General features: G+C 43.4%; 1 protein-coding gene across 4 annotated transcripts in view; it reads left to right on the top strand.

Moving 5' to 3' along the window:
- The window catches only part of STRN (striatin), a 90,536-nt gene that overhangs the window by 39,612 nt on the left and 23,718 nt on the right, over positions 1-27,206 (top strand). For 2 of the 4 annotated variants that reach the window (XM_060244200.1, XM_060244192.1), the window contains exons 5-10: positions 578-745; positions 5,279-5,414; positions 18,441-18,576; positions 21,375-21,485; positions 24,682-24,768; positions 25,301-25,444. In XM_060244200.1, the coding sequence (XP_060100183.1) occupies positions 578-745; positions 5,279-5,414; positions 18,441-18,576; positions 21,375-21,485; positions 24,682-24,768; positions 25,301-25,444 (782 nt within the window). The remainder of the gene's footprint in view (positions 1-577; positions 746-5,278; positions 5,415-18,440; positions 18,577-21,374; positions 21,486-24,681; positions 24,769-25,300; positions 25,445-27,206) is intronic. The other 2 variants (XM_060244208.1, XM_060244217.1) reach the window with 2 other exon arrangements.

The raw sequence follows: 27,206 nt of genomic DNA, 5'->3' as shown, positions 1-27,206 counted from the left end.
GTTCTTTCTTCCTCCATTTTATCTTTATAACTCTGCTGTCAGGTAAGCTAGGTTGAGTGTGTGCAACTGCATGGCCAACTAAGAATTTGAACCTCTAACATGTATGCCACACTGGGATAAACAGAGGGACGGGAAGTGTGGTGGAACTGGGTAACAGATAATAGGGACTATAGTATTAAATAACCATTAGCCAAAAACTATGTTTTGGTTTGCATAGATCTTGGTAAAATTACCATGAAGGATGGCATGTAAAAGTCTGTGTATTTATAAAATAATGTTGTGGCAATTGAAAATGTCTGGAGAATTGTTTTGCCTTTTGACAAATGTAATGAATGCTGTATTGTTTGTAAACTGACAGCTGACCTCTGCTTTTCTTGGGGACTGTAGAGACTGGTACTGCAAAGTAATGGTGCCTTCTGCAGCTGGTACAAGATGATTTGGAAGCCTGCTTCATCAGCATACAGCCTCATTCTTGTTAGCACTTAACTGTGCGTCAGTTTTGGGAAGACTGTGGCAGTCAATGTTAACATCTTCATTGGCAGCTCCTGAGTAACTGGCATGGTTTCTCTTTATACAGATATTTGCAAGAGGTGGGATATACTGACACAATACTGGATGTGAAGTCAAAACGTGTACGAACTTTGCTGGGCCTCTCAGGCGATGGGCCAGGTGGGGAAAACGAAAGAAACCAAGAATCGATGGTGAACGGCACAGAGGCTGAGATTAAAGAAAAAGTGATGATTGGGCAAGTATTGCTGGCAATGTGTTCTAAATTGTGCTTTTAAAAGTAACGTACTTTATATTGAGTAAACGTTTGGGGTTATAATGTTTATCAGTATATGATGTGAGCTTGGTGGTTTTTCCGCCCTGGAACTTTGTAAGAAAAATGAGGAATAATTGGTGCTTTTGCTTTTAAAAAGCGTACCATGATATGTAATCATTAAGCTGAAATTGGGCCATAAATGTATATGTGACTTGTTTGTTTGTTAAGAAGAGATACTTTGTCCTGGAGTGTAATAGGATTGTTAGTGCCCCCTAGAATACACATCATAATAAATAAAGTGCAACCATAAAAATTAAAAATTCTAATGGTCAGTTACAAATCGGAGTTTATGTAATTAAGCTGAAATTGGGCCATAAATGTACCTGTGACTTGTTTGTTTTGTTAAGATGAGGTACTTTGTCCTGGAGTGTAATAGGATTGTTAGTGCCCTCTAGAATACACATAATAAATAAAGTACAACCATAAAAATTAAAAATTCTAACAGTCAGTTACAAATTGGGGTTTATGTGGTGATCTTATAAGAATTCTGCATTTGTGGACTCCACTTCTGTGAAGTTCTTTTTTGTTTTTTTCCTGGGATAGCACAATTGATAACAGTTAGCTTTTTTAAAATCTATCAGAATGACTATAAATCAGCAAGTGCAGGAATACTGAACAGGAAACCATTTATCTTAAAGGAGCAAAATGCTTATTGCTCCCCATGGTGATATAAAACTGGCGTAATATTTCCTTAAGGAAGAGTTATTTGTTCTTCCCAAGATCTGTTTTACACAAGCCAATGTATTTGCTAATGTACAGATCCCAATGAAAACTTTTGCAGTGGAGAGCATCATGTGGACTTAGGATGTATCCTGGAAGATTCGATCCCGTGAATGGAAACATTATTTTGATAAATTGCAGATATAATCCCACTCACATATGTTTTATAATGTTTAGTGAAAGAAATGTTCTTCAGATCAGCATACAGGTTTTACAAAAGATAAGTACCATCACTCAGCATGAATGAACTCAGCAGGGGATACTAAAAATTAACCTTTTATTAACAGTTAGACTTTCCAGTGCTTGCTGTGAATGTTATGTAAAGGATGATCTTTAATATTAAATGTCATTGGCAGAAGGAAAACGAATGAAAGCTGACTCATCAGTGTGGTATACCCTTGCTTAGTATACCAGTTGGTTTTTAATTTAACCCTTGCTTCTATATTTTAATGTTGTTTTTCTCTTTGCAAATTGGAATAAATACTTCAAGACTGCATTGTTTGACATCCAACATGCATTTAAACTATTGAATTATTTATAAATCAGATTCTAAACTGAGCAGTCTGCATTAAATACTGATAGAATCATTGCTGTAAGCTGTCTGTGTATGTCTTGCTGGAGACAATATGAAAAAGATGAGTTGTTTTAGGCAATAAATTTGTTGTGAAACAGGAGATCTTGTTAGATGTCTTTTTAAATATCACATTTTGATATACTGCAACATTTATTTTAATAAAATCATAATTAAGACTGTTCATAAAGTTGTATACAAGTTTGATTCATATGAATTGGTAGAATTATTCAAATAAGACTTTGCAGCAGGCCCGTAGCTACAGTGAGGCCTGGGAGGGGCCAGGCCCATCCTTTCAACTTCCCCTTCCAACTATATGGCCCCTCCATTGGAGGGTCCCCAATCTGTTCCCTTTGCTCACTGCCACTCTGAACAAGTAGTATTGCTGCTAGTCTTTTTGCTTTTTCTCCCTTCCCTAACACACTTTGCAGAGCAAGGGCGGGGGAGAGTCAAGAGATCTCTGTCTCTGAGAGAGGGGCAGATAAGGGGTGGGGGGAGCAGAGCTGCTGTGACTGCCCAGGCGAAGGGGGATTAGCTTGTAGAATTCAAGGCAGCTTACCTAGGCTGCCAAACTGCCTGGCCCCCCGCCCCCCCCAAACAACAAATCCTGCTGTGAGCCCCACCAAACATGAAATCCTGGCTACGGCCTTGCTTTGCAGTAGTAGTAACTTCATTTTAACAACGCCCTCCTCCACTGTTGCATTTTAAAACTGGGTTTACATTGATATTCTCTAGCAAACATCTTGGTTCAAAAAGTGGTTGGGAGGGAAGTCCTGAAATCCTTTCTATATTTACCTTTTTGTGTGTGCTTTGTGGTTGTACTAGCAACCCCTTTTGGTTCCTGCTTTGGTACAATTTTAAACGTAGCTATCTTTTTTTCAGGGATTATCTTGCCTGTTTGGAGATCATGTCATGAACGTAACATCACATTGCCAATTCAAAATGAGGGTAGTTTGTCCTTCCCTTATCTGGCTTTGTGATGACACAATGTGACCATCAGTTGTGGATGTGTAATAATATATGGCCCATGCCTCCAATTTGAATAAATGTCAGGAAGAGAGCCAAACTGTGAACGTTTTCCTTCCTGTTTGAAGACCCCTCCCCCAGTTTTGGCTTAACCTTATTTAAAATTGCAAACTAAAACAATTTAGGCTTAAAACAGGAGCATAATGTAAGTATGCTGGTTTTGTAATAGATTATTTTGACACAGATAATTTGTCCCAGGTTCAGTGAGTTGAAATGTAGGGAAAGGTACATGGTAATGGCTGTTACTTGTAAAAGGTACACATTAGAGAAGTTGCTTGGTTTTTATTAAGTTATTGCTATCTTCATGTCCTCCCTTCACACATACTTGAAAACTTATAAAAGGCACTTATAGTAGGGAGCAGATAAACTTCACATCCTAAAAACAAAAAAACTTCACTTGCGCCTATTTTGTTGATCCTGATAAAATGTTACATGCATGTATTTCTTGATACTCGTAAAAACTGTATTTTTTGAATTCATTGTAAGCGACATTGAGGAACAAAATGGGCTGAGATAGTGGGATTTAAAGGTCTAAAATTATAATAAACTCAGTATGCAACTTGTGTAAGGTTGTTCAGTGTGATCTTTCCCCTCAGTGTGGGGTTGCAAAGATCATCTAAATCATACTTGTGTGTGTAGGATTTTGTGTGTAAAAATCCCTTTTAAACATTGTTTCTAATCATGGGTGGTGGGGCTAGCAAAGCTGGAGGCCAAAGGCACGGATCAAAATCTTATCGTTCTATTACTGTAGACCAGGGGTGGCCAACTGTAGCTCTCCAGATGTTTTTGCCTACAACTCCCATCAGCCCCAGCCATTGGCCATGCTGGCTGGGGCTGATGGGAGTTGTAGGCAAAAAAACATCTGGAGAGCTACCGTTGGTCACCCCTGCTGCAGACCCTTTCAGCTATGTATGAACAGAACATTAATGTGAGCCATTTCTATAATATAGTGCTAGTTAGCTAAATAAAATAGTATACTAATTGTATATGAATGTATCTAGTTTTTTAAAACATCCTGTTAGAAGGTTCTTAATCTGCATCAGAAAAAAAATTATTTGCTTACTATCAGGAGTGGCAGTAAAATTCACAAGGTTTCATGGAGACTTCCCAAAATGATCCTGAAACATAGGGCATTATGGGTAGCCTCTGATAACTGATCCTGCTTCCATTTTATTCGCTTGCTCTTGTAAAGAAAACTGGCTTGTCTGCTTAGTCACCAATATCCATTTCCAGGCAATACTATAGAAGATAGTATTGAGCATGCAATGTCTTGCTTGGCTTTATTATGTTGGTTGACTGTTCCCTAGTAATTTTTGATCAAGCAAAAGATTATTTGGAAGATGTTTAAATTCTGTGCTTGATCAGGAATCAAAGCACTGGACTTCAGGATCTGGCAAAGTGTTCTATAATGTACATAACTCTTATGCTGAATTTTGTACCTTTGTGTTTTTTTGTTTTCTTAATCTGAGACATGAACTTCACTAGGTAAGTGATGATATCCAGTAATGTTCTGAGGAGCATCTGCATCATACTTTTATCTTGCTTGAGAAGATACCTGTTACATCTGGGGAAAGAATGAAATCCAGCAAGTGTATTTCTATTTTTTAATGTCAAAGTAATAATATAGAAACCAGGAAATATACAGTCATGTCAGCAGCCTTAGAAGGGCATTAACTCTACTTAAGACTGTTAAAATCTAACACTGTCAGGGAAAAGATTACTTTCCAGTGCTAAGTAAATGTAGGGTACTATCTATAGGTCATAATGTTTTTGCTACTGTTGACTGTTGGAACTGTCAGCTAGCCTGCTTAAAATCTTGTCAATCCATAAGATCTTTTTGCATTTTAAAAGTAGAATATTTGTGATGATGTGTAGGAATTTTTTATCCTAATGTGAACAATCTTCAAACATAACCAGTTTTGGTAATGCTTTTACCATAGTTGAATCAGTTTGGTGAAAACTAAAGCATGGTAAATAGAAGAAGTAATAAAATGTCCCTTAGTTGCTTTTTTTGCATCTCTGCATTGTGAATATTAAATTTAATAATTTCATCTTTGATTTATTTTGGATTATTCTGGGCATTATAAAAATGAACAAAAGCAAAATAAATGATGTTACTTTTTATTTTGTTTATCTAGGAAACCAGATTTGACAGACTCTGCTTCACTACTAGAGACATTTAAATTCCTTGAAAATGCTGCTGCTGAATTCAGTGATGAAGACGATGATGACGATATTGATGGGAGAGAGAGAACAATCATGGATACTTCAACGGTGGGCTAAGTCCTCTAATAATGAAACAAGACTTACAGTGAAGGAATCCATACTTAGTGTTTCTCAAAATGCATATATTACTATTGTATGTTATACCTGTATTTATAGAAAAACATGAAAGGCCTAATGTAAAGCATTCATTTGCAAGCCATTCTAACAAAATCTATTGTAACCCAAATTTGGATTCTGTAAGCCTGCCTTTAATAATAGTTAGCATTTATATGGCACTTCAGAGCTCAAAACAGTTTATGTATTATCTCAGTAATCCTTAAATCTTGGGAGGTGAACCAATGTTGTTATCTTCCAAATTGCAAAAAGGGTCTGAAGATGAGAAAGATTAGGTTGCTTATGGCTACCTAGTAAATCTGTGATGAAAGTAAAATTGGAACTGGAGACCTCCCACATCATAATTAATTCTCTTAGCCATTTCAGTACACAAAGCTGTCCATGTATTGTACAACCTGTACTGTTTTTGCTAGTCCAGGGAAGGGAAAAAAAGCTATGCAACTTCAGTGAGTTTTCTCTCTTTCTGACCACTTGAAAATTCTGCCTGGCTTCTGTCAAGCATAGACTTCAAGATAACCAAACAATGATTTTGAAACAAAGAAGTGGTTTATTGTAAGTCCATTGTGCTCATGGCACGACCATATTGAAAGTGATACAGTTCAATACACAATAGTTTACTTTAAAGGATACATCAAAGAGATACTAACAGAACGCAAGGAATTCTCGCATATGCATGTGAAAAGCTACAATCACAGGTTTGGCTATCTTTTGTGGTTACAAGCATCCTGGATCCCAGGCTCATGCCTGGGAAACTATTCCAGGAAGGCACTAACTTCAAAGCTGACATTTCTATATTTGTTACAGTAGGTGAGAACTTAAGGGTAGCTTACATAGCTTTGATATGCAATAGAACAGTAAGATAATAAACAATACAGCTTTCTACTGAGAATAAAATGCATGCTTGACATACTGCTCCCCATAAGCCGTGACCGGGGGTTTTTCTGCGTGCAGTAGGTAAAATTTCTTTATTAGATGGGATGCTCTCACATTAGATGTTTCTACCCACTCATCATGACTTGGGGGGAAATGCTTCCACCTTATTAAAAAATAGAGCACTCCCCTTTTTAACCTGGCATCCAGTATTTCCTGCACCTCATGGTGATTCTGCCCCTCTACTTGGATCAGTTGAGGTGCCGTCGGACGAGGTTGCCACTTCGTAGCCCCCGGGTCCCAGCATAAAAGGCTGCAATGAAAGACAGGGTGGATTTTACTAATAACTTCGGTAACTCTAATTCCACTGTCACTTTATTTATCACCTTTTTGATTTTGAATGGACCCAGGTATTTGTAAGCTAGCTTCTTTGAAGTCTGTGGTAATGGCAAGATCTTCTTCGTGGTCTCTGTGCAGTCCCACACATGGGTCTTGCCGCAGGCAACGGATCTGTACCTCGGAGCTCCAATAGCTCGCCTATAGCGTCTTTTGGCGCGCTTTCCTCCCACCCTGGGGAGCAGGCAGCGACTGCGCATGCCTGGAGCGGGGGGAGAGCGCCCATTCCACTCAGTTTCTTCCCTACCGCCGCCCGGACATCACCTACCTCGCTGCGTTTCCTCCTTAGCTCGCTTTCTTCTCCATTCTTCTCTTCATCTGGTATCGTATTCACCTCGCCTTTTTATTCCTTGCTATTTTTCGTCCCTAAAAATATAAAAAAAAAAAATCCGTTTCTGCGCTTCCTTTCCCCTTTTCTTTCCCTCCCTCCCCTCCCTTGTCCAGAGCGCATGGAAGGGAAGGTTACGTTCAAAAAGTGCAGGCGCTGCGGGGCTAAGATCCCCACCACTGACGGCCACAGCCATTGCCTCTTCTGCCTTGGAGAAGCCCACCGGGTCGACTCCTGCGCACATTGTGCTAATTTCGGGAAACAGGCTCGTAAAAATCGTGCAGCAAGACTCCGGAGCTTTCTGCTTGAACTGTCTTTGCGGGCGATGCCCGCGTCTGCCTCGCCGCCTCCCCCACCTAGAGCGGGAGATTCGGCCACTTCGGACGTGCCTCTCTCTCAAAAGCAGACGCACAAGTCCGGAAAGAAAATTTCGAAGCACGCCGGGACCGGCCATAAGTCTTCTAAAAAATCGCGTCACTCCGGCTCCGAGGATTTGGCGCTGAAAGCACCACGTCACTCGAAAGCGACTGATTCGACTCCGAGGAAGTCTTACGAGTCGCACCCGACCGAGTCGCACCCGACCTCGCACCCGCATCGGGCCTCGACTTCGGCTCCTGACGCTATGGATGCCGCAACCTCGACCGCTCAACTCCTGCTTCCGTCAGAACTCTCGGCTCCGTCAGATGTAATCACTGATATGCCGCAGCTCACTCCTCACTCTTCTACGGCCGTAGAAGTGATTCCTATTCAGTCTCGCTCACCGTCGGTCCGCAGCGTGGTTCTGTCTGACTTTTTGGAACCCGACCCATCCGATCCTACTCAACACTACGCGAAGTCTTCACTTAGACTCGGATCCTTCCAGGATGTCGCACTTTCTCCACTGTATAGGGACTCAGCGACCCAAAGCTCTACTCACCGACTTCATTCACGCTCTCCAGAGACCCAGCCCATACCGCGTCGGATTCGATCACGTTCCCCGACACCTATGCCTCCTTGGTTTCGCTCTCGCTCCCCGCATAGACACCGTGATTCCGGCTCCTCCGCCTACTATGACCGGTATGACCCGTATGCGCGCCCGCACCTCGACTATTCATCTCGTCCGCGCTACGACTACTCTTCTCAGTCACGATCGCCTTCACCAAGGGTTAGGTCTCGCCATCGCCTATCCCGTTCCCCTTCCTACGAGGGTACTCACCGCTCCAGATATCTAGACCTGGGTCGTGATGTTGTTACCCCTCGGATCCGCTATGACAACTCTCCTCGAACCCGAGCATATGATTCTCACCGAACCCGAACATACGGTCGGCTCCGAGACCCTCCTCCAATACGAGACTCTTCTCGACCCCGTGACGTCGATCGACTCCGAGACTTCTCCGAGCTTCGAGAATCCGATCACCTGCCCCTTCGGCAGTCGGTACCGTCTCCAGTCCCTGATCGCCCTCGGGACCTAAATAAACCCGGTACCATCCCCCCCGGAGCCCCGACGGTTCCCATCCGGATTTCTCCAACTCGACCAGCCCAGGACACTCACGCTTCTAAGCTTCGGGCTTCGGCCTCGGAATCGATCGCACCGCGCCACTCTTCCAATGCTGACGACTCCCAGTCCGAGCGGGAATCCTCCCTTTCATCGGATTCGGAGGACCACCCTGCCTCTGTTGCCTCGGAGTCTGCACCACAGCTGCGCCTTTCACCATCAGATGCTTCCAAAGCATATCTAAATCTCATCACCACGATGGCTGACGCTCTCCAAATTGCCTTGCCGTCTGACTCTCCTAAAGTTTCAGACATTGTACATGACTTAGTACAGGCTGACTTCCCACCAGGGTCGCTTCTCCCGATGCTACCTGTACATCTTGAAGGGTTGCGAGAGGCGTGGGACAAGCCGGCCTCTGTCCCACCTACCTCCAAACGATTTGACTCGCTCTACAGGGTACATGCCCCGGATGCTAAATTCTTGGCGACACACCCAGCGCCCAACTCTATTATAGTTCATTCTGCCACTAAGGCCAAGCCCTCACGACACCCTACACCACCAGATCGCGAAGGGAGAAAACTGGATACCTTGGCACGGAAGTTATTTACTCTGGCCTCTACCAATTCTAAACTCAACAATTACTTAGCTTATTTTTCTGCCTATGTCTTCAATCTAGCCAATCAATTTACACCCCTGATCCCCTCTCTCCCTGAAACCTCTCAGAGAACGGCCTCCAATTTGGTGTCAGAATTGTCCAGAGTCTCTAAACAGCAGATAAACAACGTACGACATGCTGTTTCCTGTTCTTCGAGGGTCTTCGCCTCCTCCGTCGCCTTGCACCGTCATGCCTGGCTGCGTTCTACTAACTTGCAGCCCGACATCAAGCAGAAGATAGAGGATCTCCCCTTCGACGGCCTAGGCCTCTTCCATGCGTCCACGGACGAAGTGCTAACCTCTGTTGACGATGGCCGCAAACGTGCCAAGCGCCTGGGAGTTTCCCAACCAAACTCCCAGCAGTTCAATCGATCGAAAACTTGGAGACCATCATTTCCGAAACGACAACGGTCACCAAAACAAAGTGTCTACTGGAGGCGAAAGGGTCCACAACAAAAACCTCATTTCCAGCAGAGACCTAAGCCCCAACAAACCAAGAAGGCCTCCCTCCAGACTAAGCAGTCTCTTTGACTCTTTCCAAACCCCACTTGCTCTCCAAACCCCACCGGCTTACAGCACACGTCTCCTTCCGTTCCTTCCCACTTGGAACTCGATCACAACCGACTCCTGGGTGCTGACCATCGTGCGCCTAGGTTACGCAATTGAGTTCATTTCTCCACCTCGCCACCACTACTTCATTGCTACCCCCCCCCCCCCCCGTCTACACTCCTCCATCAGGAAATCCTGGACTTGCTCCAGAAAAATGCCATAGAACCCGTCCCTCCTCAACATCAAGGGACAGGCTTCTATTCGGGATACTTTCTGGTCCCCAAGAGGGATGGAGGCAAGCGTCCCATTCTAGATCTGCGAAACCTCAACCGGCACATCGAATACAGGAAGTTCAGAATGATCTCCCTGCAGTCCATCTTGCCCCTTATTCCCAGAAATTCCTGGATGGCTTCTCTAGATCTTCAGGACGCTTACTTCCATGTGACCATTCGACCTCAACATCGGAGGTATCTGCGATTCGCCATGGGCCAGGACCACTTCCAATATGTGTCCCTGCCATTCGGCCTCTCCACTGCACCCCGCGTTTTCACCAAGTGCATGGCAGTGGTGGCAGCTGCTCTTTGCATTCGGAACATCCCAGTCTTCCCATATATCGACGACTGGCTTTTCATAGCTCCGACTCAACATCAACTGCAGAGCAACCTCAACACAGCTCTCACCCTTCTGAAATCCCTGGGCCTTCGTGTGAATGCTTCAAAATCTCACCTCACACCTACCCAGGACCTCAAGTTCATAGGGGCCCTTCTGCGCACTTCTCTCCATCGTGCCTTCCTCCCCGAGGATCGGGCACTAACTATCATTGCCTTAGCCAAGTCAGTTCAACAACAGCCTCGTCAGTCTGCATTCACAATCCAACGCCTGCTGGGCCTCATGGCCGCCACAACGTCTGTCCTTTACTTTGCCAGGCTACGGATGCGACAACTACAGCTCTGGTTTGTACGAGCCTACCATCCTCAGGCGCAACCGCAGAGCGTTTTACTCACTGTTCCACAGAGAGCACTTCTGTCTCTCACATGGTGGACTATACCCGACAATCTGCTCGCAGGCATGCCGTTTCTACCGACCCCTCCGATGGCTGTCGTGACAACAGACGCCTCCAAGTGGGGATGGGGAGCCCACTTAGAGGACAAGACCGTCAGGGGGCTTTGGACTCCCCCTGAGAGGGCCATGCACATAAACTGCCTAGAACTGATTGCTGTGCACAGGGCTCTCCAATCGTTCCTCCCACTGATAAGGGACCGACACGTTCAGATTTCCACGGACAATATGGCAACAGTTTACTACATAAACAAGCAGGGAGGCACCAGATCCCTCCGCCTGTGCCGTATAGCCGTACTGCTCTGGGAATGGTGTGTCAAGCACAACATCTACATGACTGCCATTCACCTCCCGGGTGTGGAGAATGTTCTGGCCGACTCCCTCAGCAGGGTTCGCATAGACGACCACGAATGGTCCATCAATCCGACCTACCTTCGTCGTATCTTCCGATGCTTCGGAACGCCCAAGGTGGACGTCTTTGCTTCCAGGGAGAATGCCAAATGTCCTCATTTTTATTCCAGGAGGGGCAACGACGCCTTCCTTCACAGCTGGACAGGTCCTCTTCACTACTTCTTCCCACCAACCCCCCTTCTGACACGGGTGTTGGTAAAGATAGCACGAGATGGCACGGACTGCATCCTTATTGCTCCATGGTGGCCTCGGCAACCGTGGTTCACGAGGCTTCTATAAATGTCCCGCCACACTTACTGCCGCCTTCCTCCGGCGGGCGATCTTTTATCACAGGCCAGTGGTCAGGTTCTGCATCACAACCCTCGGGTTCTGGCCTTGGCAGCCTGGAGAATACATCCGCCTGCCTCTCCACAGAGGTAGCCAACATCATCCTCAACGCAAGGAAGCCTTCCACTAGACTTTCGTACCAACGCAAATGGAAGCGCTTCTGCTCTTTCGCGACGTCTAATCACCTGCAGCCAGAGTCAGCACCCCTTAACCTGATCCTTGATTATCTACTTTCTCTACAGAAATCAGGACTCTGTTATTCCTCCTTAAAGGTTCACCTTTCTGCAGTTTCTGCGTTCCATAACCCGGTTGATGGCAAAACAGTGTTCTCCCATCCCTTGTCTAAGTCCTTTCTTAAGGGCATGTTGCACCTCAATCCACCTGTTAAGCCCTTCGTCCCGACTTGGAGTTTATCGCTAGTCCTTTCCTGCTTGATGAAAGTTCCCTTTGAACCTATGGCTACCATAGACCTTAACCTTCTTTCCTGGAAGACTGCATTGCTGGTAGCCCTTACCTCAGGTAAGCGGGCAAGTGACTTATGCGCCTTCCGCCACGATCCTCCCTACACTATTTTCCACAAGGACAAAGTTGTTCTGCGACCGGACCCTGCGTTCCTTCCGAAGGTTGTCTCCCAGTTCCACTTATCGACTTCAACTTCTCTACCAACGTTTTTCTCCAACCCATCCGACCAGGGACAACGAGCCCTGCATTCTCTGGACGTTAGAAGGGCTTTATCTTTCTACCTTGATCGTACACAACCTTTCCGTAAGGACCCTAATCTGTTTGTGGCCTACGGAAATCCTCACAGAGGACACAAAATCTCTACCCAAAGACTATCTAAATGGGTAGTTAGTGCCATCAGGTTGTGTTACGAACTGGCTAAACAGCCTCTGCCCGAAGGTCTTAAGGCCCACTCTACTAGAGCGGTCTCGACGTCTTCGGCTTTCCTGCAAGGCGTCTCCCTAGAGGACATTTGTGCGGCTGCATCGTGGTCCTCACCATCCACGTTCGTCTCCCATTATGCCTTAGACGTTCGTGCGAGACGTGACGCCTCCTTCGGTCAAGCGGTCCTCAGATCCATCTTCCACTGAAGTCAGGGGTGAGTGCATCCGCTTCCATCTCTATGTTGCATAATATGGTGTGATTGGGTTACGTGACTAACTTTTTTCTTTTACCAGCACCCTCCTCCAGGACATTCAGCTGGCTAGTCACCCATGTGTGGGACTGCACAGAGACCACGAAGAAGATAAACAGGTTGCTTACCTGTAACTGATGATCTTCGAGTGGTCATCTGTGCAGTCACACACGTCCACCCAGCCTTCCCCACTGCTGGCCTCTTGTAATCGTTGCTTAACTTGGTATAGTGTCAGTGCCAACGGCGGCTGGAAGAAACTGAGTGGAATGGGCGTTCTCCCCCCGCTCCAGGCATGCGCAGTCGCTGCCTGCTCCCCAGGGCGGGAGGAAAGCGCGCCAAAAGACGCTATAGGCGAGCTATTGGAGCTCCAAGGTACGGATCCGTTGCCTGCGGCAAGACCCATGTGTGTGACTGCACAGATGACCACTCGAAGATCATCAGTTACAGGTAAGCAACCTGTTTTTCTTTGTGGATAGAAAGACTGTTTCCCCTACTTTGAAATCCCACATGGGGGTGTGCTTTTTATCATAATGTTTTTTGTAAGTTTCTTTGGCATTTTCCAAGTTTTCCTGTATGACCTTCCACCCTTCTCCCAAGGGTCTCCACCATTGTTCGAATGAGGAGAGGACCTTGGTCTGGTTACCCCCTGGTAACATGGGAAAAGGTTTCCCTTCATAGCCATTTACTATTTTAAATGGAGAGGCTTTAGTCGAGCTGTGGATGCTGTTGTTATAACCGTACTCGGCAAACGGCAACAATTCTACCCAATTGGTCTGCTGGTGGTTCACATAACACCGTAAATATTGTTCAAGCAGCGCATTCACCCTCTCAGTCTGACCATCTGTTTGGTGGTGATACGCTGAGCTCAATCCTTGTTCCATGCCTGTTAATTTACAAAACTTCCGCCAGAAGTTGGCAACGAATTGCGGGCCCCGGTCACTAATTACTTTATCCAGGAATGAGTGGGCTTTTACCACGTGTTGGAAGAACAAGTATGCTAGTTTTTTGGCGTTAGGTAATTTAGCGCAGGGGATGAAGTGGGCTTGCTTGGAGAAAGTGTCCACCACTACTAAGATTATGGTTTTCCCCTGTGACGGCGGTAGTTTGACAATAAAATTCATGGACACTACCGACCATGGTCTCCAGGCCGTCTCAATAGGTTGCAACAGCCCGGTGGGGGGGTTCCCCCTCTCTTTTTAGCCATAACACACACTGGGCAGAAGGACACGTACTCAGATATGTCTTTTTTCATTTGGGGCCACCAAAATTGTCTATTGGCTAAATGTAAAGTTTTCACATACCCAAAGTGTCCAGAAAATTTGCTGTTGTGACAGAATTGTAGTACCTCTTTCTGGAGGCTTTCCAGTACGTAAAGTTTTCCCTCCCGGTACCAAAAACCTCCTTCTCCCTTTTTTACCCCTTTGGATTTAGTTTCACCTTTCGCCTCCACTGCGTCTATCAAGCGCTACCCTCCCCACTGGTTCTCCTCTTTCCCTTTCTTTGATCGAGTAGTAACCATCCCAATTAGGTGTTTGGGGGAGATTATGGAATCAATGATCTCCTCCTTTTGTCGATCGTGTTGGGGCAGTCGGGAGAGGGCGTCCGCCAGAAAGTTCTTAGAGCCTGGTATGTTTTTTAGGGTGAAGTCAAATTTGGCGAAAAACCCCGCCCACCTAATTTGTTTTTCGGTCAGTTTTCTGCACCCCGTTAGGGCTTCTCAGTTCTTGTGATCAGTCCAAACCTTGAAGGAGACCCGGGCCCCTTCTAGCCAAGATCACCATGTTTTTAAAGCAAATGTTACGGTGAATGCCTCTTTATCCCATACCGACCAGTTTTGTTGCTCCTGATAATTTTTTTTAGAAATGTAGGCACATGGCCGTAGCCCCCTACTCTCATCGGTCTGCATTAGTATTGCCCCCACGGCCACATCGGAGGCATCACATTGGACCACGAAGGGCCTAAGTTCATCGGGGTTGCTCAGAATAGGCTCACTAGTGAACAATCTTTTGAGTTTTTTGAACGCCATTTCACACTCAGGCGTCCAAGTTAGCTTAGCCCCGGTCTTTTTGCTTCCGGATCCTTCCTTTTAATTTTCAGAAGGTCCATGAGGGGTAACATGAATTGGGCAAACCCCTGAATGAAGCTACGACAAAAATTTGCGAATCCGATAAATGATTGGAGCTGTCTACGTGTTCTCAGGGGTTCCCAATCTAGTACTGCCTGGATTTTGGCCAGGTCCATCGCCAATCCTCTTCCAGACACCCGAAATCCTAAGTAATCCAGTTCCCGTTTGTGGAACTCAGATAATTTAGCGTACAGCTTATGTTCGTATAAAGTAGACAACACCTTCCTCACAAATTTCACATGGGAGTTCATTTTCTTTGAATAAATAATTATGTCATCTAGGTACACCACCACCCCTTGGTACAGGTATTCCCTCAGGACTTCATTTATGAAATTCATGAATTCCCCCGGGGCCCCTTATTATCCAAAAGACATGACCAGATACTCAAACTGGCCCATGGGTGTATTGAATGCGGTCTTCCATTCATCTCCCTCTTTTATCCGCACCCTAAAGTACGTGTCTCTCAAGTCCAGTTTGGTGAAGATTTTTCCCTCTGAGATGGTGCTCAGAAGGTCTCTGATTAGCGGGATGGGATAAGCGTTGGAAGTCGAAATCCCATTAATCCCCCGAAAGTCTGTGCAGAGTCTAAGACTGCCATCCTTCTTTTTCCTGAAAAGCACAGACGTGGCATGCGGGGCGGTTGCCAGTCTAATGAAGCCCTTTTTTAGATTTTTGTCTAGGAATTTTCTCAGCTCTGCTTTCTCAGCCCACCCAATGGAGTACAATTTCGCCTTGGGAAGTTCCTGGCCAGGGATGAGCTCAATCGCACAATCCGTGCTTCGGTGAGGGGGGAGTTCATTTGCTTCCTCCTCACTGAACACCCTTTTCAAGTCCCGGTACTCTTTAGGGATGGAACTGACCTTCTCCACCGAGAGGCATATCCTTTTGTTTTGGGGAGGGGGGTCTGCTCCCCATGCCTTGATCCACAGGTGGCATTTGCATTTACTGTCCGTAAAGTCTATGCTTTGGTCCCCCCACCTAATGTCCGGTTCATGCTTGGCTAACCAACCAACCCCTAGGACTACATCGAATGATGCAGAGGGGGCGATCACAAATAACTCTATGTCCCAATGGTCCTCTATGCCCACAGGCACAGCCTGGGTTTGTTCTATACAGGGCTCCCCCCTCATTACTGAGCCGTCCATCTGTTCAATTGGATGGGATGGGGCAAGGGGGTTCGTGAGAGGCCGAGAGCCTCTACCAATTTGGGAGTAATTATCTCCCTCATACACCCAGAGTCAATTAGGGCTCTCATGTGCACGAACCTCTTAAGCTTTGGGTTTAATAAAGTCAGCAGGACAAAGAACAAAGATCCAGTTATCCTCACCCTCAGTGGTGCCATTAGATCCACGACCTGCTGCTCGGCACCGCTCAGTGCAGGTCGTTCTCATTTTCCGCCGGTTCTTCTTCCCAGGACATCTCGCTCATCTCGTCCAAGATGATGGTTTCCACCTCCGTGATGGTCGGAGTGGCGGTACTCCCTCTTGCTGACTCTTTAGCGCACGACAGAGCCTTCTTTGGTGCAGCAGCGATGGGTTTCAGGGCCGGGGGGGCCTCGAGGTTTCTCTGGGCAGTTTGCAGCTAGGTGACTCGGATCCCCGCAGCGGTAGCACTTATGGGCTGGGGGAAGTTTAGCGGCTCCCCCCGCCTGCGGGGTCTTCTTCATTTCGGGTTTTGCCCCAAACCGAGACTCATGTCCCCCCTTTCCCCCTTGCTGCTGTTGTCGCTGTAGGGCCACTCTCTTCATGTTGGTTTCCACTTCCCCTGCCAGCTGCACCCACCCACCAGTGTGGTGGGGCGGGCTTGCTGGAGGGCCTGATCCAACACACTCGCATTCAGACCCCCCTGGAATTGCTATATCTTCATTAGTTTGTTCCAACCCTGGACCTTGGCCACGTTCGATCTAAATTCAGCCGCATACTCACACACCGATTTCGATCCTTGCTGCATGTCCCGCAAGGTGGTCAGGGCCTGAGTCTCTTGCAGCGGGTTCTCGAATTGGGTGAGTAGGGCTTGCAGGAACGCCACAACTGCGTCCAGCTTCGGACTCCTGGTCTCGTACAGGCTCACGTACCATCTCTTTGCTGCTCCTTTAAGTTTGGAGCCCAGGTAGTCCACTCTGCTGAACCTGTCCGGGAACGTGTTCCCCCAATAGTGCATGTAACTATTGGCTTGGATGGAGAAATACTCCACTTCCTCTGGATCTCCATCGAATGTCACATCAAGCTCTCTCCCCCTGCCATAGTCTTGGGGGCCTGGGAGTGCCGGCGGTTGGGCCAGTACTATGGGTGGTGCAGGAAGCTGCGGGGCCGGGACCGGTTGTGGTGGTATCACTGGTTGTGCTGGCAGCTGAGGGGCTAGGGGTTGCCTTCCCCCTGGGATCCCCGGTAATCCTCTCGGGTCCCCTGGTCTCAACAAGCATTCGATCTGCCTCCGCATCTCTTGGGCCATGAACGCAGCGTTGGCTTGGATCTCATCCCTCAAGCCCCCCGCCATAGTAGCCATCTCCTCCCTCATTGTTTTGAGGACGTCCGGCTCGCCTGCCTCCATCTTCATCCTCGGAATCAGAACCTCTCGGTGCCCCTCCACCGTCATCCAATCGAGGCTCCCTTTGGTCCTTGTCCTCCCTGGGTGGGTTGCCCTCTCGCTCGCCTCCTGGGGCTTTGCCACCCCTACCTCCATGAGTATGCCTCGTCAGGATGGCTTCTCATTGGGCTGGGGCTTCTTTCATCAGGGTGGTCGAAGTCCACGACTCCCACTTACGTGGGGTGATGAAAAGTTGTTGTACGTGTAGAGGGGACCCGCGCCCCGTGACTCTCCTTGTGTCCAAGATGTGCCATGGGGGGGTCCGAACTCGATTCTATCTTCCAGCCCTCTTTCCAGTGGATTAAAAGGTTCTCTGTTATCTGGAACTCCCCTCAGCCGTTCGGTTCAAAAGTTGCCAGGTCAGTTGAACTTTAACGTGGATCACTTTCAAATTGTCAAGCATACAGATTTCAAGATAACCAAACAATGATTTTGAAACAAAGTAGTGGTTTATTGTAAGTCCATTGTTCTCATGGCACGACCATATTGAAAGTGATACAGTTTGATACACAATAGTTTATTTTAAAGGATACATCAAAGAGATACTAACAGAAGGCAAAGAATTCTTACATATGCATGTGAAAAACTACAGTCACAGGTTCGGCTATCTTTTGTGGTTACAAACATCCTGGATTCCAGGCTCATGCCTGGGAAACTATTCCAGGGAGGCACTAACTTCAAAGCTGACATTTCTACATTTGTTACAGTAGGTGAGAACTTAAGGGTAGCTTACATAGCTTTGATATGCAACAGAACAGTAAGATAATAAACAATACAGCTTTCTACTGAGAATAAAATGTATGCTTGACGGCTTTCTCTAAGCTTCTGAGATTCATGTTTGCACAGTGCAATTACTGATTATATAGGAGTATATAACTGGAATATAGTTGTAAACACAATGCATCAGTCAATATTTTCAGATAGATTTAAACTGAAGTGATGCATACATCTTTCCAGACTCTTTTTTTTTTTTTGCATGGGTGTTACATGTGCGTTGTAGTTAAAAATAATGCAATATTTTTATATTTACTTTTTGCCTCTCATAGATTGTCAGAAAAAGAGTGCTGTCTGATAGCAGTGAAGACAGAGATACAGAAGAAGCCTTAAAGGAGTTCGATTTCTTGGCTACATCTGATGAAGGAGATGGGGAATCCAGAAGTTCAGGAGATGGTACTGACTGGGGTAAGGAAATTAAAAGAATCTCATTAAAAACTGTTGTCACTTCTGCTGAGATTGAAATACTCTTCAGTAAACACTGCTGTGATTTGGTGGACAGATACAGCTGCCACCCCCCTCCCTTTCCCCTTTTAAATTAATTTTCTATTTAAAAGAAATGCTTTTCAGGGAAAATTACCTGCTTTTTACAGTTGTGTGATAGTTGGGGAGCATAGGATTCAAGAGGACAAAATATGCTTTTTTCTTTTGTAATTTAATATCAAAATTGCTATTTAAAAATGTATAGCAGATATATCATTTTAACCATATAGTGTTATAGTGGCTTCAGGCCAATATTAAAAGATTATCCATCATTATATGTTGTAACTTTGTACATGTTGGTTGTCAGGAAGAAAACAATTCAGTTATAGGTTTCCCAATACTCTAATTCTGCAATGATGTTTTGAGGTAGACCAACATGCATTTTGAGGTTCATCAGCATTAAAGGCATTGGACTTGAGATGGACTATATGCTTTAACACTAGTTTCTCATCTGGAATTTGCAAAAGCCCTGAAGCCAGTCAACAAGATTTGTGTTGTGTGTCCTTCTCCTCCCCCTAAAAAAAATATATGGCCCTGTTTATAATTGCTAGTTAAGCTGGTCTGCTGGGCCAAATGTAGAAGGTTTGAAATGAAATTCAAATTGTGCATTTGTCTTTAATGCCTGTTTCTTAAGTGTCTGTCAGTTTGCTGCAAATTGTAATCTTTTTGCATGCACATGTGTTTTATTGCATTTGTTTAATGCTGCTCTGCAGCTGTTTCCTAATATATTTAGTGTTACCAGTCCCTTTGAAGCACTTCTTCTTGACCCTTTGCATAGTGTAAATTACCTTATTTATATTACACTTGGCCATTTTCCCTTGCAGCTTTTGTTGCAGTATCAATTGGTTGACCACTGTTTCATCCTGAGTTATAATACACTCTGTACAAAGTCCCCCCCCACACACACTTTCTTTAAGCAGGATGAATCTTGTCCAAAGTGGGAGGGAGATTGTCAACAATTCCCGTACTGATTTCCATGTTGTGCCTAGTGCTATCCTAAAGAGCTCCCTAATCCTCCTTCACAAGAGCCAGTTTTTGAGGTATGCAGGGAATTTCAACAGTAGGGGGAAAGTCAGGGAACGTTCTGTGAGATCCCCTGGCTCTAACACTGTATATTCCCTGATTATCACCATTTGCTTTACTCTCGTGATCCTTTGGATTTATCACCTCCATCTTGTTGAACATTTTATGGTTCTTATATCTGTAGCTCCATTTATTTTTGTGTGGATCATTCATTTGGCACCAATGTGAATGTTTCTTCCATTGAGCTTGAAAGCATAGTTTTATGGTGTATGAACTGTTGACAGTCTGGCAATATGTTTATTTACTGTTAAGTCCCACTGAACTCAGTGGCGCCTACTCCTAGGTAAGTGTAAATGAGATTGTAGACTGAGAGGATGCTACTGTGCATCAGTATTTGGTGACGGAAGGAAGAAAACGTGATCTTTACATGTCTATGGATTAATAGAGCAAGGCTTGGTTCAATAAATTGAGACTTCTTTAAAGACACTGGAAGAGACTAGGTTTTTAAATAAATTTATTTTAAGATAAGTAAGCCATTGTATTGAATTCTCTATACATGTCACTACACAAGATGTGTAACCAAAGGTGAAAGGGAGTTACACCAAACTGTTCTGCTTAACATTTGAAGCAGACTGCTGTTAAGGCAACTCTCTGATCCTCCCAAAGTGTAGAGATGAGAAGAATGTCATTCTACAGGACCCTAGGAGAAGTGGTAGCAGTACTCAACTATTCACGATGTGGAGTGCCAAATTCTGCACCTTTCTCCTCCCTAGTGTTGCAAGCAGAGAGCACTTCTATAGAACTGAGTTTGTCCTCACAGGTAGTCTTTGGTAACCATTTTGTAGGCCATTTAAAAAAATGTAAGTTGCACTTGGAAAATAGTTCCACGACTATAATCTACTGAAAATCAAAGCTCATTATGTCAGATGCAAATAGGTGCTACTAGACTCGCCCCAATTTTAGTCTGGGTATATGGTAGTTGAGAGAAACTGTCTTTAGGTGTAGTGTGACACTTTGCATCAGTATTTGTATAAAATGTAATTTGTGGAATTGGGTATTACTGTAACTATCTGGATTTGTCAAAGAGAAAATGTTCTCTGTGATCAGTCAATCTTGAAACATAAGGTAATGCCAAAGTTGGTAACTGAAGTTTGTATTGTCATAATTTGAACTGTTTAAATGAAAGATATGTTCCTTGCATTATGTCTTTCAGTTCTTGAAAGTCACAGTCAAAAGAAGACACGTGTACTTGTCTGGGAGTAATGTCTAGACTTGCTGTTTCTGTTGCATTCTGAAACAGCAGTGGCCCAACTTCTCATTGAGTTTTTAGTCATTTTGAGCTCTCTTGTTCAATATTAAAAGAAATCCAGTCAAAGCTAAGCATTTATTCAAATATTTAAGTAGCACAAAAGGAGGACCAAAATATAATAAGCTTTAAATAATTCAAAATTAGATTAACTAACGAAGAAATACTTTTCACTTAGACCTGAATTGGGGCAGAATTTGTAAACTGTTCATTAACTGCAGCCCTTAATAATTATTTTCTTAAAGGTTATGAACAAATGAGATGGAAAGGTAGTCTCAACTGCAGTGCTCTTAAATTGGAATAAAATGTATGTATCAGTTGCTGCTGCCTCTTTCAATTCCAAAACAAATTAAATGACATAAAGAGGATGTTTCATTTGTTTTACTTTGTCTAGAAAAGGAAGACCAGTGTCTCATGCCTGAAGCCTGGAATGTGGACCAGGGAGTAATAACCAAACTGAAGGAGCAATACAAAAAGGAGCGCAAGGGGAAAAAGGGGGTGAAGAGTAAGTGGAAAACATTGCATCTTAAGACCATAAATCCCACCTCTCTCACTTCGCCAATATTATCTATCTTTCAATGTTTTCCTCAAACAACTTACTCTTTTACTTTGCTGCTCCTGACTGCTTTCCTGTTGTTCACCAATTTAAAAGGGGTGGAAATTAATGTTATTCAAAATATAAAGTGATTAGGTTAAGGGGCACTGCTTTTATCCAGTTGGATAAAGTGGGAGAAATTTTAAAATACTTTTAAGTAACAGCACATTTGGAAATCACAGAAAAAAATACACTTCCTGCTGAAGTATGTCCAAACCAGCTGAAGGGTTTGATTGAGCTATAAAATGATTTCCCTAAAAAAAGTAAGCAGAGAGTTACATGAAGTCACAATTTCTGTTAGTCCCATTGGAGATATCTAACGGCCCTTTCATTTCTTCTTCATCATCTTCTGCTGCTGCTTCTTTTTCTGCTGCTTCTTTACTGCTTCTTCTGTTTCTGCTGCTTCTGCTTCGTCTGCTACTTCTGCTTCTCCTCCTCCCTTTTCTCTCCCTCTCTCTTGTGGTGGCTCAGTTGGAAACATGTATACACACTGTGTTATAACCAAGAAAAAACCCCATAATATTGGGGGAACCATGTGCATACTAAAAGCCTATGAAGAGCAGTCCCAGGGTCAACATAAACCAGTATATAAAAACTATGACAGAGGATCTTTGGTCTGGACATATTTTTAACCAGTAGTGGAAGTTGATAAATTAATTTCTACCCCTGTTTGTATTTAATGTTTTGATACATGCAAATCATGCTGTCCTCGTAGTTTGAATGCAGGGCTCGAAATGGAAACAAATCTTACCAGGCTGACTAGTAAAATCAGTCTGCCCTTCTCAAAGAACACTTTATTATCTGAAGTTCCATTTTGATGCCAGGGAAACAATTGGCTCAGTATTTTGAAGTTTACTTTCTAGCCCTGTGTATCATACCTTTTTTTCTGTCTTGCATTTCTTAAAATATAAATTTATTATTTGGAAGCTGTACTCTAAAAACATGTCATGCGAGGTGTTTCAGTATTTAGCATGGACGTTTCAGGTACTATATTTCAAACACATTAGAGGTATTGTTAGAATATTTGCAGGTGTTTCATGAAACCACTGCACATAATCAAGAGAGATAGTTGAATTTGCTAAGGCATTTGCAAGAACTATCACTGTATGTGTTTGCAGAGTTGATAAAAAGTGTAAGCTTCCCCCTATGTGATAGGGTATATGATTATCTTATTAAGTGCTAACTTTTAACATGTTTCAGAGGCTGTATCTATAACAAGTTATACTATAGTGTACGGTTCATTAAAATTATAGTGTTTCTTAGTTGAACTTCATTCTATAATTGGGTCACTATACCAACATGGAACAATGTAAAAAATCTATAGTTAGTAATATTAAAAGACCCTCAGTGGCAAAAGGCACACTAGACAGTGCACATTGTTGCAGAAATTGTTGCTCAATTCTTAGGATAATTAGCCATTCATTATTTGTTTACTAATCCGTGAAAAGGTGATCTTCACATTATCTAGCAGGATAAAGAGTAGTATCTCTTATCGTCCCTCAGATGTGAGACCTGGGAAGTTGTTCTCCAAAATCATAAGATCATCTTCAGAAGAGATGTAACTACTTTTCATTCTTCTAAAATGTTTTGTGCAGTTTGCCTTCAAAACAGTAATTGGGGTATAACCCACTTTTCTGGATCTGATCAACAATTGTCAGCAGATCCCATAACTCTGCTCCAGTTTTTAAAATACTGAGGTTTCTTCCAGTTTGCCTGGTCAACTGTGGCCTAATGTGGCCTAATCTGTTTTATAGGCTCCACTGCATATTGCTTGAAGATCCTTACTGTGGATTCCAGCCTAGTCTCACCAAATTTGGAATGCGTATTAACAGTCCTGGCATGAACCCACAAAGGAGGTGCAGTCAGCCTTGTTTCTTCAGTTGTTCTTAACATTAGTGACAAAGGCCCTTTATTTAATTCCTACTAGTCCACTTTGGATAAAGATGACATCTCACCCTTCTTTCATATATTCCTCAATATGACTTCCCCAGCTTGGGGCTTCACTTTATAACTTGCAGCGAATATGGTTGTATATAACAAGTGACACCAGCAGCAGCATTTTGTGGCATTTCAGGCTGGAACATAAGAACTCAGGGGCATCCAGTAGGGCTGTACAGCTTGGGGCACTACCACACTGATCACCATACATTAATCATGTACTGTAGCTCTAACAGGTCACAATACGTAAATGATGGACTGTTTTAGTTTCGTACAACTTGTTACTGTCCAAGATGAAGTCATGGGTGTGTAAGAACACCGTAACACTAATTAAAGTAGGACACATAGCAAAAGAATGGCTGCCACAGGCACAGAAAACAACTTCTTGCCTCTGTTATAAAACCAGAACATTAAATGTTTCAGGTCTAAGACAAAGAGCTTTGGAGCTCTATCATTCAGTTCTTTGATCACCTGCTGGGCATTGCAATCTGAATTGCTAGATTGTTTTTATACTCTTGGCACAGCTTTCTGAATTAGAGACCTATATGTTTCAATAAGAGCAGTTGATTAAAGGCTAGAATTTATTGTTCCTCTCTACCTCACCAAGCACTGTTTTATGAACAATTACTATTGGTCCCATGAATAACAGTCAAAGTAGCTTTTAGCTATTATTGACATCAAGCATCTGTTCAGGACAGACTTTTTGAAGAGACACTAATTCCATATAATCTAGAGGAATTTAAAACTGATGAGTTGGCTTTATTAGATGAGGTTAAGAGAGGAAATCCAGAGTACAGTGGAAACCTGAATGTTGTGCTATAAAGCCTCTAGAGATTAATCAGTGATGAATGCACATGCCTATAAAATTTTGTGTTTTTGCAGGCAGTGATACAGTCTTGCAAAATCCTATGTAGCTTACTTAAAACAAATATTAATTGTGCCACGTTGTGATTTAGAATTATTGTCATTTTGGCAGGGTTTGGGTAAAATAGTTTCTGACGAGGAAATTTCTGTGATTTTGCAAGGCTGTAGCGAAAAGTCCTTGTTAAGTGTGTGGAGTACAGCCATGTTAGAATACACTTTAGAAATAGCTATGTTGTTTACTAGACTAGGACGGTTATGGACTGTGGGTAAGACATTTTCCCATTCTTAATTAAACTTACAACAGGAAAAACTACCGAAGATATGTTTCAGCCTCAGTCCTATATAAAACAATCAAAACAGGGATGTGGGAAAGTGATGGAGCAAAATGCAGGTAAGTGTTGAGAAGGGCATGGGTCTTCACCACATGTAGCTTCAGGGAGAACAAAACAGTGACTCTTGCTTGATTTGTTTTGCTTTTGTTTTTGTTCTAAAGTAATTGTCATATTCTTTAGACTGTGGCACGACCAAGCTAAAATAACCACATGAATGATTAATTTTGTGAAAGTTTCAGAACTTGTGCACAAAAATGTAATACACACATATTTGCAATTTTTGGAAAAGTAAAAACCATTTTATTTTATTGTTTGCTGTCAGTTGGATGTATTTTACATTGTCATGCAAGTCCATGAAATGTGTGTGCAGAATTTCAGTTGCATCCATCACTTCCTTTTTGAAGCATCTTATTTCATGCCATAAACTTAGTTTACTGCTAGCCACAATGGCTTATTAATTTTATTTGAGGTTTCACATGTTTGCTAAAGATAGTGTCCATTGATAGTTGTCAGAATAACATGTTTAATACAAATAGAATTATCGTTAATAAAGTTTACATAATCCTTTACAACTTTTTGTGTTTTGGCCAGGGCCCAACAGGTCAAAACTGCAAGATATGCTTGCTAATTTGAGAGATGTTGATGATCTTCCGTCATTACAACCATCAGTTGTACCAACTACTAGACCAAGTACGTCACGACTTATTGAACATGAGATCAACAGAACAGATGAAGGTCAGTGCTGCATGTGCAGGGGGAAAGCTTGTGCCTCAGCTGTCTAAAAAAAAAAAATAGGGAGTGCTATAAATGGACCTTTGCAGAATCATTTCTGTTTTGGCCTAAAGAGACAATTTATATCAAAGATTTCAGGTTTTCACGGCTGGTAACATCATTAGGGTTTGTAGAATCTTTCGGGATCAAGTGCCGTGTTCTACTGGAGAAAGTTTTCCTTCCAGACGTTTCGTTCTCAGCTGCGGAGAACATCCTCAGTGGCGTTGCAGCCGGAGCAGGCGCTCAGACCTTCTTGGCTGCTGTGCATTGAGTGGAGCCAGGGCTGCTGGAGAGCTGCTATTTCTAGGCAGGAGGGGGTGTGATGAAAGGGCAACAGCCAGTTTCCTTATCACTACCCTTCCAGGAAGCCCCACCAAACAATGGGCACATCCACAAACCAATTGCCCTTTCATCACACCCCCTCCAACCTAGAAATAGCAGCTCTCCAGCAGCCCTGGCTCCACTCAATGCACAGCAGCCAAGAAGGTCTGAGCGCCTGCTCCGGCTGCAACGCCACTGAGGATGTTCTCCGCAGCTGAGAACGAAACATCTGGAAGGAAAACTTTCTCCAGTAGAACACGGCACTTGATCCCGAAAGATTCTACAAACCCTAAAGACAATTTATACTTGATGTTGGTTCCCAAACAAGCTCCCCAGGGGTGCTGAAGGTCATTGGGCCAGCTAGAACCCAATAAAAGGCAACATTTTTGTAAATCAACACTCCCACATGCCCTGATGACTATAGTGATCATGATGGTTTTCAGGTTGCTGCAGCGCAAGGCCCCACATGGATATGCCCCACATAAGTCATGCCTCTAGTTGAACAGTGCCTGGTAGTGTCCCTCCAAGCTCTACAAACTATCCTATGGGGTCCTTCATTAATTGTGTTTTAATATAAAGTTATAGATAATATTTTATATAAAGAAACATAGAAAACAAACATTAAAAAAGAACCAGAAAAAACAAACAGAAAAAGGTAAGATAAGATAGCAATACTACAATGGTTCATTTATACATGAACAATGATATTTTGACCAACAAAAACATAAAAATCAGTAAGTGAGAAAAGCCATCAATATTATCTAATAAATTGTAGCTGATAACGTTTTTTTATCTATAAGATTGCTGAACAGATCTTACATTGTTAAGTGCAAGTTACTTATGCACTTTTGATTTTGGTCAGGACTACATTTAAGTACATTTACATTCCTAACATTCTTGACAATTCTAGTGTTTCTGATGTTAGGTCATTGTAACCATAAATATTTTGAACATATGCTACTCAATTCTGTCTCTTAATCCTTTTGGTCTTTATCATTTTAGTCTTTCAAGCTTTGCAACCTAATTTTGGTTGATATATACAAAAATACATTTCATTTTTCTTGAAATTCAGATTCTGGTCTATTACTCAGGTAGGATGTTAGCTTTGCCATGGTCATATAATCAGTTTATTTTTCCAATCAATTCTGGGCATGTTTCAGCTTTCCGTTTTGATGCCGCCATCACCATATATTTAAATAGTTCGTTATGAATTTTTGATGGATTAGATGGTACTGTGTTTAATAACATTTTTTTTTATTCATCAGGAAATTGACTTTCAATATCTTTTGTATTTCTTCGTGGGATCTTTATCCAATATTTTTTAGCTTTCTTACAAGATCACCACATATGATAGACGGTTGAGTCTGTACTCTTGCATTTCCAACATCTGACATTGTGACTCTTG

The sequence above is a fragment of the Heteronotia binoei genome, chromosome 1 (genome assembly GCF_032191835.1).
Source record: "Heteronotia binoei isolate CCM8104 ecotype False Entrance Well chromosome 1, APGP_CSIRO_Hbin_v1, whole genome shotgun sequence".
Classification (NCBI taxonomy): Eukaryota; Metazoa; Chordata; class Lepidosauria; order Squamata; family Gekkonidae; genus Heteronotia; species Heteronotia binoei.
Note: the sequence above shows the minus strand (reverse complement) of the source record. Positions and strands in the feature narration are given on the sequence as shown.